Raw genomic sequence first — 13,483 nt, forward strand, 5'->3', positions numbered from 1 at the left:
CATTCTCATTAAAACAAAAATTTTGCTAATTTTATTAATTTCTCATAGATTCCAGTTGTAAGTGACAAGATCATTTCCTAATACATTCTCATCCAAATAGAAATTTTGTCAATTTTATTATTTTCTCATAGAGTCCCATCATTACTGACGGAATGATTTCCTCATATGTTCTCATTGAAACAAACATTTTGCTAGTTTTATTATCTTCTCATAGATTCCAGTTGTTAGTGACTAAATCATTTCCTCATACATTCGCAACTGAATAGAAATTTTGTAAATTTTATTATTTTCTTATAGATCCCTATAAATCCCGTGAATGTTTTATCCCATCCAACCTTATTTAGCTCATCTTCGAACTTAAGCGTGATAATCACACATAGAATAAGTGTGGAAAATTTCATTGGGATCCGATAAGAATTGTAAGCACAATCATGTCTTTAGAAGTCGGTTCTATTACATATATATATTGTGACGTTATTTTTCGTATGGGGGTGAAATCAAAGTGAGCGTCACAAACACCAACTGATTTTACAGTATTTACGAGAATGGTAATTCAAGACTTAGAATTTAGCGTACAGGTATTAACGATTTTGATACAGATTTTTGATTTAAGTTAAAGTTAAGAATTAAATATGGAGTAACGTTTAGCTACAGTTATGGGTTTTGTTAAGAAAAATTATAGTAAAGATTTAGAATCAGAATTATGGAAATTGAATATAGAATATGGTTTGAGATTTAAAGTTTGAGATAATGATAAAGTTTGAATTTTAGTTTACAGTTTTGGAATTTTGAGTATGGGTTGAATTAGTCACTCGGGATCATCTGATGATAGAACCTAGTTCTATCCCTATGAGACTTCTTCGTAGATTGCAGAGATCTAGCTGAAATGCTAGCGCTCCAGTATATAAGGAATCTGATGGATGCAGATTGGGATCAGTTTTTGAGTTTTGGTTTGGCAGGCCTCAACAGTAATATTGTGACCGTTGCTGTTGTGGAAGCTGATTGGTCATTTTTAATTGTTTTTGTCTGACAGGCCTCAGAGGACAAGCCATGACCACTTGTACCGCTGAGGAAGTCATAGGTCACTTAGTTTAAGTTTAACGATCCCAGCTGAAGTCTGTTCCAGGAGAGCAACTACCAAGGATATCCATACTCAAAGTCAGGTTTAGTGAGTACGTTTGGTGAGGTATAAGCCTCCAGTTACCGACATAGTAGAGTTTGGAAATAGATTTATGGATTTAGAATATAGAGGTCAGTTATTGATATTGATAAGATTTAGTTTGAGGTTTTGGATTGTGGTGATTGAGAAAAGAGAAGTCGAAGGGAGACCTTCGAAGAGGACGGACGTGAGCATTCAGCTCTGGTCGCTCGAAGCGAGCAGACGTGTCCAGAAATGGCGTTACAGTTCATGGCATTGCGGAAAACTACAGATTAAGATTATTGTTACAGAAATATTATTTAAAACAGTGTGAGACGTTACTTGATATATTATTCAGCAGTAATCAGGTATGAAATAATTATTATAATTATCAATAATTAATTGAGTTCGAGTCAGAGTCTTGAGATATTATGCTGTTTTGATTAAAGAATATATGTAAGAACTGAGAGAATTATGAGAATATTGTTACAGTTAGAGTCGTGTTCCCGATTTATTGTGAATATTATTTTATAAAATAATTATAAGAAATATGTTTAATTATTAAACCAATTGTCGTCTAATTGACGTCAATATCAGACCCATGTACATTAGTTTTACTAGTTTTGTTAAAGAGAATGTTCGAGAATATCGGTTTTTATAATTTATTGTTCTAGGTTGCTGAATATTAGCTGATTGATAATTAGCTCTAGTAATTAATTAATTTATTTTTAATGTATCGATACATATACTTTAGATGTCAATTTACCTTTTTGTTAAGATTAATTTCATTATTATTAGATTTAGTATTTTGTTATAAAGAAGAATTATTTGTACAAAGCTACAGTATTTTGTTAATTGTTAAATAGAGATTTGAGATTATTTGTTGTTTAATAAAAGTTGCAAATTCACTGATAATCTACATGAATTTGGAATGATGTAACCCGGACCACTCCCTCTCTCCACAAACCCACACACTGAGCGACACCATGGCATGCCGTAACTCTGTTTTTAGTTTTCCAGTCTCTGTTTTTATTTTTGCTTATAAGTTCTGAGCACTTTGTTAAGTTTTAGTTATAGTTTTTTAACTTCCCGCTAAGAAAATCGACGATTTTCAAAAATTTCGGGAAGTTATTGTTTTCACCCCGATTTTCGAAAATCGAGTTTTCATCAGATGTCGACGTTTTAAGGTCCTAGGAAGCTATTCTGACTATTTTCAGAATGATGTCCAAGTGTGTATGTGTGTGTGTGTGTGTGTGTGTGTGTGTGTGTGTGTGTGTGTGTGTGTGTGTGTGTGTGTGTGTGTGTGTGTGTGTGTGTGTGTGTGTGTGTGTGTGTGTGTGTGTGTGTGTGTGCGTGCGTGTGTGTGTGTGCGTGTGTGCGTGTGTGTGTGTGTGTGTGTGTGTGTGTGTGTGTGTGTGTGTGTGTGTGTGTGTGTGTGTAAACTCTTTGTAACTTTTGAACTAATGAATCGATTTGGATGGTTGAGGTGGCAATCGAAAGAGCTTGTTGGACATCAACTTTCCTAAAAATTTCAGATTATTTGATAGAATAGACTCGAAAATATTTGCGAATTACGAAAAAAAAAAAAAAATTTTTTTTTTAGTTTTTTATTGATTTCTCAAAAACGACTTATACGATCGTTTTCAAAATCTAATTAGCTCTAGTACTCAGTAAAACGCGTCGATTGCCACCTCAAACATCAAAATCAAATAATTCGTTCGAGAGTTATCGCGGGAGAAAGAAATGATGAAAAACGGTTTTTTCTAAATATTTTCGAAACGACTGACGCGATCGATTTCAAATTTTGATCAGCTTCAGAATTCAATAAAACGCGTCGATTGCCTTGTCAACTATCAAAATCAATTGATTAGTTCAAAAGATATCGGTGTTGAAAAGTTCAAAAAATAACATTTTATGTTATTTTTTCCGGATAAATCATAATATAATGTACTAAAATGTGCCTAATATCATACCAACTCATCTTTTTTATGGTTTCTTTTGATCATATAATGTCATCGAACTTGGTTTTTAGTTTAAATCATATTATCAACAAAAAACGTAGTTTTTAATATTTTTATCGGATATTTCATATTTTATTGTTTCTTACATGAGTCAGAACTTATTTAAATCTTGATTTTGATTCCTGACATTGATTTCTGCCTCAATACACTTATTTTACTGAACATAATCAGGAACTAAATTTTAAAAACCGCTTCATTGATGATTTTCGATTCTTAAATATTCAAACTTCAGCATAACAGGTAACTTGTTAGAGCTTGAAAAGATCGAAAAAAAAAATTGCATGTGATAGCATTTTCGAGCTCGAAAATATATCTACACTAATGTTTTCGAGCTCTTTGAGGTCGAAAACAGCGGGAAGTTTTGGGGCTGGCCCGCAGGGTCAACCGACGCCCATATTTTTTTTATTTAGTTGCGTGGTTTTGGTGATAATTCCACAGATCAAAAATTATCCAGTTTTTATTTATGCGTGGTTTTGAGATAGTTCCACAGATCAAAAATTTATCTAATGATTAAGATTTACTGGTTTGGTGATTCCAGTGATAAAAATTACCTGGCGTCCTATTCGTATTGAAACTGGAGGCTAAGGTCAGAGAACGAAGTTGTAGCGCAAAATTTAGCGTATTAACGTATGCTTAGATTTTGTGTTATAATATATATATATACATACATAAATTTTTCAACGAATGGTATTTTTGAACTCTACTCAACCAAATATGATATCTTATGACAAAATTCCTTAAAAATCGACCATGAAGACAAATACAATACCTAAATTTTCAAAAAAATCTACTCAATAACTAGATTTCAGAAATTTTCTTATATAGATGCTGGTATGCTAGCCAAAAATCTTAGGCCGGCCCCAACCTCCGGAACTACCCCTTAAGCAGTTAAATTACATCATTTTTTCTATTTTCGGTACGCGAAAAACGTTCCGATCTTCAGGTATATGTGAAACCACGAAATTATAATTAGACTTTATGAAATTAAAGTAACCGTAAAATACCGTAAATTTACAGTAAATTAGGTCCGTGAGAATACGCTAACATTTATTGAAAATTACAATGAACCTACTGTAAATTTACGGTAAATCAACGGTAAACTTCATAGTAAAATACGGTAAATTGGGTCCGTTAGGGACACTTTAATGCGATAAAAGAAAAGTACGCAAATGTATGCTCGAAAAAAATATTAATAAAAGTTTTTAGTTGATGAACTTACCAATTTTTTCGAGCTCTTGGATCATTAGAGGTGAATAATGGGAAAACTTACAATTGTTCCCAAACGCACATTCACCACTAGTAAAAAGTTTTTTGCATGTTATTTTCCACGATTCATCTTCAAGAATATCTTGCGGATCTAAAAATACATACAGAACTTTACGTAATGAAACTATTGATTTAATTTATGGGTATAGGTGGACTGTATCCTTTTTTGGCTTGAACAATTATCTCTTTGGGATATATTTAAAATTTATTCTATTTAATTACTTCTATGCGTCAGTTCAAAAACTGTTATACCAGTTCAAAAAATGTTATACCAATAATTAGTTTATGTTTACATGTAACACTCAACATGATAGCCAAAGACGATAGATTGATTTTCCAATTTTTTAAATTTCGATAAACCTTTAAATTCTGTATCTTACGCGATTATGATTTTTCTTTAATATTTTTGTTTAGGTAATGGTTTAGAAGTAGGGTCAACAGGTATTTCTGAAAGCGAAAATCCAATATTAGGCAAATTGCTATGAAACCGATTTCAACAGCAAGTATTTGTCTCTGGATTAAAGATACATTTGCTTCATTTGGTGTTATATAAACATCAATAATCTGTAAGTGTATATCAATGATATAAAATATGCTTATTTTTAAGATTATTTTTGAGATTTTTGAGTCCCGTGATACAATGCACTAGTTGACATGATTTTCTTACTTTTCTGTGCATTGACTCTTAATTCAACCACCAAAACTTAAGTTATATATCTATGTCCCATAGTAAGTAGTAGTTTTGTTCTGAGTACGTTAACGTTCTCATCAGCAAGGGCATTTTAACGTACTCTTGCCTTGGACTACGCCATATACTAATACGCATCGAGCTAAAACTGTGTTGCGGTCTTCAACCCAACATTATACTAGTAGAGGAAGGCGGATAACATTCAAACTACTTGCATCTCAATGTTAGGTGAGCTGTTGTACACCATAAAAGTGAGGAAATAACAACTAATTTTCGAGAATGAACTCCACCGTCCATCTTATGGTATTATATAAAAATTTCAATTATATATTTGAAAATTTATTTTTGAAAATTAGCAAGATTTAATGTCACTTTCATCAAATGTACACACTTAAAGTGAGAGTCCTAGATAGGTATCTACCCTGTTTAGAAAATCTTATAGAATCTAATAGTTTCTTATAAATTCCCAAAGACATTTTATAAAAATGAATAAGTTCTATGAGAAGTGCTATAGTTAAGTATAGGGCCTTATACCTTGGCTATGAGAATTTATCGGATTTTTTAAGCAGGGTAGTGTTAAAGACAAAATACATACACAAAATTTAATCTGCCGTGTAGCTGAGCACGGGGAAAAAATTTAATTATGGAGATTTAAGGTGTAAGCACTTGGAACTTCGAAAAATGTGGTTGACCCAGATTATGCACAATTATTTTTGTTTATTATCATAGAAAATTTTTCACAAGCAAAACTAGGACAAGCTCCACTAATGCACGATTATTAACTATGACAAAAAACTGTGTAAATCACCTTTAAACTGCTGATAATACTCAGATCGTTTATTCACGTGCTGTAAGCTGGATATATGTTTTTTTCGAGCCTCTGGATCATCTTTAAAAGATCTGTCACAGTAATCGCAATAATATCTCTTACCCATTTATTTTTATAGTTATCAAGTTCAAGTAACTTTTTCAATGAAACACTAACTAAAAAGTGTAGCTATAAATCTGAAAAAATTTAAATCATTGACAAATACAATTTAAAATGATTAATCTTCATCATGAAAATTTCTATCGAAACGTTAAAAACTTACAAGACGTCACCCCTAATGGGCCCTTAGATTTCGAAACGACAATTTAATTTATGTTGCCAGCACATCGGGAACATCGAAAATACTAACTAAGCATTACAATTCCCACCTATGCCTATAGATGTTTACTGATGGCTTTAAGGAATTTTTTTTTCTTCCTGAAAATAAAAAAATTCAAGTTTAAGCACAGATAAATCTCAACATAACCAATAATAGATGTAAAGATTGTGCGTAATAACAACAGTGTCACTTATCGGAAAAAATTTTTCATGTTTGAAAGCCACTAATTAGATTCTGGAGCCCTATTCATGAAATGATGACCCTAAATTTTGAGATAAAGTTTCTATGCTGAGGTCAAGGATAATTGTTACAAGAATAGCCCCACTAAAAATATCTTATAAAATATGAAATATTCTTATCAGTTCTCATAAAAGATTTCATAAGAATGAAAATGCGTTCATAACAAGTGTCATAATATACCGTAGATATATATTAAACTTATTCATAAAAATGGGCTATTTTTTTTTTTTTTTTTTTTTTTTTCTCAAAGATTATATGGAAAATATTGTTTGAGATGACAAAAAACAATATTGTTAAAATTTGAGCTGTTAATAATAATATTAATAACTGCCTTATTGCAATTTTCAATTCCCCATTTAAATAACATACATGGGAAAAATTCTTTTTACGTTTGGAATTTTATCACTCACCATAAAATCGGTGTATCGGAAATAACAATAAGTATTTTTTTTTAAATTAAATGCTCTACAAATAAGGTCTCCAATCATTTTTCGATAAATTTCATTTTTAAAAGTTAGTCGAGGTCAAAGTTGGATTCACCTATGCAAGAGCTGCCAGAGTTGAACGACGGGCCCCTATTTGGCCCAGCACTGGGAAACCTAGCTTTGGCACAGGGCCGATTTTTGTAGATCATTCCACTTCCTACAACTTATTTTCTACAAAATTTTCTAAATGCCTAAAAGCCCCTTAGTTATTTGCGTTTGAATGTTAATTCGTTCCAAGAAATTCTTTTCTGGTCAATTTTATTTACTTACTTTAAACGCAAATAACTTAAGAACTTTCAAAATTTTCGGAAATTTTGTTATAGATAATTTGTAGAAAATTAAATGATCTACAAAAAAAGGTCCCATAACATTTTAAGATAAGTCTAATAGTTTCGCCGAAAAAGTCAAATAATATTAAAATTTACTATCAATCCAACTTTGACCTTGAATAACTTTTAAAAAATACATTTATTGGAAAACGATAAGAGACCTTATTTGTAGAGCGTTCAATTTTTAACAAAAATACTTATTGATTTTTCCAATACACTGATTCCCTGATGAGTGAGAAAATTCCAAACCTTAAAAAAAAATTTTCTCATGTATGTTATTCAAATGGGGAATCGAAAATTTCGATGAGGTGGTTATTAATATTAATATTAAGAGCTCAAACTTTAACAGTATATTTTTTCGTAAATTATCTCGAACAGTATTTTCCGTAGAATTTTTTAAGAAAAAAAAAAATGGACATTTTTTTTAATCAATCTAATGTATATATAGTAGGGTGTTTTAAAAAAAAATTTTATGGTCTCCAAAAATTGAAAGTATACCTAAAAATAAAAATTTTGGTATTAATCCGAGCTTTTAATAATAATATTAAGATTTGCCTCAATCTATTTTTCTATTTTCCATTTAAATAACACGGGAAAAAAAATTTTTTTTTTTTCTAGAATTTTCTAGTTCACAAACCAATCAACGGATTTTTATGCATGATAAATATTTTTGTAGGAACTTGAACGCTCTACCAAAAAAATATTTTATCATTTTTTGATAAATCCAACTGTTCAAAAGTTATTTGAGCTCAAAGTCAAATTTATAGTAAGCTTTGAGATCTTTTTACTTTTCCGGCGAAACTGTCAGTCTGATCACAAGATGTCTTGGAACCTTTTTTATAGATAATTTTTTTCCTTACAAATTATAACAAATAAAATTTTTCGAAATTTCGCATTGTTTTCTAGTTATTTTCATTTCAATGTCAAACTTTTAAAATCAATCGGAAAACTATTTTTTTCGTGCGTCATGCATAAAAATCAGTTGATTGGTTTGTGAGCTACACCCCTGATTAAGAAGTCTAATTCCCTACGGAATTCCATACGGAAAAAAAATAGTAGTGGCTACTCTCTGGGATAGTACTGAGTACTTTCTGTAAAAAAAAAAAAAATTTCAGACAGTACTGTATGCTATCTAGACTATATCCACTACTCTCTGGATAGGACTGAGTTTTTTTTTACAGAAAGTACTCAGTACTATCCCAGAGAGTAGCCACTTCTATTTTTTTGTCCGTGTAAAAGATTCTAAAAAAAAAAAAAAAGTTTTTTTTCCCGTGTTATTTAAATGGAAAATACAAAAATGGATTGAGGCAAACTTTCATATCATTATTAAGAGCTCGAATTGGTACCAAAATTCTTATTTTCAGTTACACTTTTGATTTTTGGATGCCACAAGAAAAAAAATTGTTTTTTTTTTTAACACCCTAATACATAGCTATAAGAACCTATCGTTTATTGTAAGCGCGAAGGGGCTCGTAAGCTCCATTCTTGGAATGTTTTGAACACAGATCTTTACATATGTTGACATATAAAAAACTAGGGTTATCGCTTCAAAAATAACGACCCAGTTTCCAGTTGCTATAAAAATTATTTCAAAAAAATATTCAAAGGCATGAATCTTACGTATTTATAAGTAAGTAAAAATATATGCTAACGTCGATCTCCCTGATTAAATCACTGAATTCGATCGAATTGAATAGAATTGATATTTAATTCTATATAATTCAAATAAATTCTGTTAATTCGGTACCTAACTTAAAAATGAATTCTGTCTAACTCGGCAGGAAAAGCAGAATTTATCCAAATTGAAACGAATTCAAATAATTCTATTCGGTTTAATTCTGTTTTATTCAAAAATAATTCTCAAATTTCTGGTTCTGACTCCAAATTAAAGATGGGCGGCGGAGTCGGATGTGAGATTTGCGAGAAGAAAACGCATGGTAAACACATGGTAAAAGCGTGGTAAAAGCATAAGAAGGATAATATATCCATGATATTTATCCTCATCCATTTTCACAAATTCCTCATTCATTGTTCAAAATATTAAACAAAATCAAATTAACCTCCAAATTGAACTGAATAAAAACAGATTCAAAATATTCAAATCGGTTTTATTCTGTTTTATTACGAAATAATTGTTGTTTTTCTGATTATCATTTTAAATTAAACCGTGTTAGCATTTTTTAAATTGATTTGCTTGTGTTTATTTCGGAAATAATCCGCGAATTTCTGATTCAGATTTTGAACGTTACTGAATTTAAGTGAAGAAGAAAAAGTTTTACTTGAAGAAATGAAATCCTTGATAGAAGATGTTATTCTGCTTAAAATTTCTTAATTTAAAACAGCAAAATTTTTGAATTAAAACTTGAAATTCTAGAATCAAGGAAAGTTTCTTAGGACAAGAAATTTTTATTTCAGCTGAAGAATAGGTATTAAGACCTCAGTCTTAACTCAAGAAATACCTTATTTGACTGCAGATTGTTGGTTTTATTGGAATAAGAAAACCTTTCTTAAGATAAGAAATGTTAAGCCTTAGATATATTGAAAAAAAAATCAATTAGTCAGAGATGGGACTCAAGCCTAAGACCCTTCGAGAGGAAATCTCACGCTTTATGCCTAAAACCGAGGTGAACGATTGAAACGGAATAACATTTTTAAATACAAGTAGCCCAAATGGGATTTTTCCCTCTTCACTTTTAGCTTACTTATGACTCCCGTATCCCTACTGCACGTTAAGATTCGGTTTTTGGTGATGGGACTTTCAGCCAAGAAATTTTCTTGGTGCACGAAAGCAAATTCTTGCCATTAGAATTTATCATTCTTGGTATATGAACGTAAAATTTTTGGTTGAAATATGAACATATTTGAATTAAGTAAATAATAGTCTAGAATGGAGAGAACTATTTATCTAGATCATGAAATAAAATTTCGACAGAATTAAAATTTTAATTCTTTTAACTTCCTTTTTACCGAACTTAACAGAATTAAAATTTTTGATTCGGTCGAATTCAGTTATTTAATCAGGGCTGACAATGTTGACATAAACCTAACCAAATTAACTTACAAATTTTAGATTTTATTCCAAATATTTCGATGAAGCAGCTCTCTTTCTAATCTTCTAAATTAACGTTTTGTTTTTTCTCCGTTGCACTTATGTACTTGTCACACGGTCGAAACCATTTGTATTATACATTCCAAGCCCTGCCATTTAATGTTGTTACATCAAATTCGATTAATCGAACAATCGATGTTTTTGTTTCGATTGTCGATATTTTCTAATCGATTGTTAAGGATTCGATTAATCGAAAAAAGTCGATTTTAATTTTTAAAAACGATTTTTTAAAATCGGTGTTTTCAAAAATAGCTTTTATTCAAGTTTATTATGGAAATAAAAATCTTTTACTTCAAATTCAAAAATATTATTCTTCGTTCGAGAAAAAATACCGTAGACTTTTTTCGTCATTTATAACCTTCAAGTTCCAGCTTCCAAATCCTTTGAATATTTTGTTTATTTACTTGTTTTTTCTTTAAAATATTCGATTGTTACAATCGATTTTTGGCGAGTCGATTGTACAACTTGAACGTTGCTCTCAAATAATCGGTTCTTCTGTAAATTTTTTTTTTTTTTTTAAATCATTTATTATATTACGACAGTCCATCTTAAAATTGATTTAGCCTTGTTTACTTATTGCTTTAATAGTATTATAATTAAATCATTGGTCATAAAATAAAATTTTTGTAATAAAACATTACTAGTTATATTTTTCTTTTTATTTATTAAATTCGTCCCATTTTAATTCGAGTTAGAAGCAATTTTATTTTTAACTTCCCGCTAAGAAAATCGATGATTTTCAAAAATTTCGGGAAGTTATTGTTTTCACCCCGATTTTTGAAAATCGAGTTTTCATCAGATGTCGACGTTTTGAGGTCCTAGGAAGCTATTCTGACTATTTTCAGAATAATGTCCGAGTGTGTGTGTGTGTGTGTGTGTGTGTGTGTGTGTGTGTGTGTGTGTGTGTGTGTGTGTGTGTGTGTGTGTGTGTGTGTGTGTGTGTGTGTGTGTGTGTGTGTGTGTGTGTGTGTGTGTGTGTGTGTGTGTGTGTGTGTGTGTGTGTGTGTGTGTGTGTGTGTGTGTGTGTATGTATGTAAACTCTTTGTAACTTTTGAACTAATGAATCGATTTGGATGGTTGAGGTGGCAATCGAAAGAGCTTGTTGGCCGTCAACTTTCCTGACAATTTCAGATCATTTGATCGAATAGACTCGAAAATATTTGCGAATTACGAAAAAAGAAAAAATTTTTTTTTTAGTTTTTTATTGATTTCTCAGAAACGACTCATACGATCGACTTCAAAATCTAATCAGCTCTAGTACTCAATAAAACGCGTCGATTGCCACCTCAAACATCAAAATCGGATAATTCGTTTGAGAGTTATCGCGGGAGAAAGAAATGGTTAAAAATGGTTTTATTTTCAAATATTTTTGAAACGACTGACGCGATCGATTTCAAATTTTAATCAGCTCTAGAAGTCAATAAAACGCGCCGATTGCCGCCTTAGACATCTCAATCGGTTAATTTGTTCGAGAGATATCGCGGGAGAAAGAAATTATGGATAATGGTTTTTTCCAAATATTTTTGAAATGACTGACCCGATTAATTCCAAATTTTTTTTTTTTTAGTATTTTGAAAGTATTTCAAAAACGACTTGATGAATCAATTCAAAAATCTGATCAGTTATAGAACTCAATAAAACATGTCGATTGTCGCCTTGAACGTCTTAATCGGTTTATTCGTTCAAGAAATATCGTTTGAGAAAAAATCGTAAAAAACGTTTTCTTTCGAAAACAAAGGCATACGAAAGTATTTTCGAGCTCGAAGAGAAAATGTGTCTACAACAATTTTCTGAGCTCAAGGAGCTCGAAATAGGCGGGAAGTTTTGGGGCTGGCCCGCAGGGTCAACCGACATACCGATTTTTTTTTAATTTTGGCGCCGTTATTATTATTTTTTAGCTTTTTATTAATAAACCTTTTTTTCATAGCAATATTGAGCTTCAAATTCAAATTTTAAAATCGACTTTCTCAATCCATTGTTGAATTATCGATTGTACAACTATCCAGTTAATTAAGAAAAAAACTGCTTTTTTTTGCTGAAATTAATTGATTTTTCGATTAATCGATTGTTCATGGACGATTAATTGATGACATCAATTGTCTAGTTTTGATTGTATTCGATTATGAATAATTGAATACTAGCACCCAATTTTAAAGTTATTCAGAATTTTTAAGTTACATAAAGAAACTTTAGAGTTTCTCTGATTCTTCACTCTCCAACTTCTTCCACTATTCTTACCCTCGCGGTTTTGGAAATACTGAAATAATACCGGAATTATACGGTATAAGTACTGCATAAATATGGTATTACTCGAGTTATTTTAGCCAGTGTTTTTGCCGCATTATTACCAAAAATTTACAAAATAAATTCCTAATATTTACGGTTATAAAACAGAAAAAATACGGTATTTTCACAGAATTAAAACAGTAATTATACAGCATATTTATAGTATATTTTCGGCATTTTTGCAGCATGAAACCGTTCTACCCGTAAAAAAATGTATATATAATTATATAAAATTTTATTCAGTTATATATAATTTTATATAATTATATAGAACCTTATAAAGTTATATATTAAACAACTGTCATGAAAAAAAAAAAAAAATAATAAATAAAAACACCCGTTAACTCGTGGACTCGATCCCGAGACCTATTTATTCAAAGTCTGATCTGGTAGCCATTATGCCAAATCACTTACTTGAAATATGTTACTAATTGTATTCAGATGGATACAAACAAACTTAAGAAAATTGAAAACATCAATTTTCACAGATAGTTATTTTGACTTACATGTTTTTGTTTGAGTAAAAATTGTGTGAACCAATAAAATAAAATAAAAAATATTACATTTTGCACATTTTCAATGATTGTAAATGCAGAAGCGAACAAAAAATAAAACCATATTTTTTTACAATTTTCTTTTTTATCAGTGTAAATCTGGCGAAATTGCAGGATACTGACGGTATTATTATCACAAAAACAACGATTTTATTATTACTACATTATCGTATTATAGTTTTTACACAGCATTTTATTGGTAAAAGTTCGGCATTTTTA

At 30.6% G+C, this 13,483-nt stretch overlaps 1 protein-coding gene across 4 annotated transcripts in view; it reads right to left on the bottom strand.

The window, feature by feature from the left end:
• Positions 1-13,483, bottom strand: part of LOC103569416 (zinc finger matrin-type protein 5) — a 54,554-nt gene that overhangs the window by 29,255 nt on the left and 11,816 nt on the right. For 2 of the 4 annotated variants that reach the window (XM_053743133.1, XM_053743132.1), the window contains exons 2-4: positions 6,205-6,359; positions 5,922-6,118; positions 4,379-4,516 (exon numbers count right to left, since the gene is read on the bottom strand). In XM_053743133.1, coding sequence (XP_053599108.1) covers positions 4,379-4,516; positions 5,922-6,048 — 265 coding nt within the window. In that variant the 5' untranslated portion in view covers positions 6,049-6,118; positions 6,205-6,359. Of the gene's footprint in view, positions 1-4,378; positions 4,517-5,921; positions 6,119-6,204; positions 6,360-10,376; positions 10,628-13,216; positions 13,239-13,483 lie in introns of those variants that run through there. The other 2 variants (XM_053743134.1, XM_053743131.1) reach the window with 2 other exon arrangements.

This window comes from Microplitis demolitor, chromosome 2 (genome assembly GCF_026212275.2).
Source record: "Microplitis demolitor isolate Queensland-Clemson2020A chromosome 2, iyMicDemo2.1a, whole genome shotgun sequence".
In the NCBI taxonomy this organism is placed as follows: Eukaryota; Metazoa; Arthropoda; class Insecta; order Hymenoptera; family Braconidae; genus Microplitis; species Microplitis demolitor.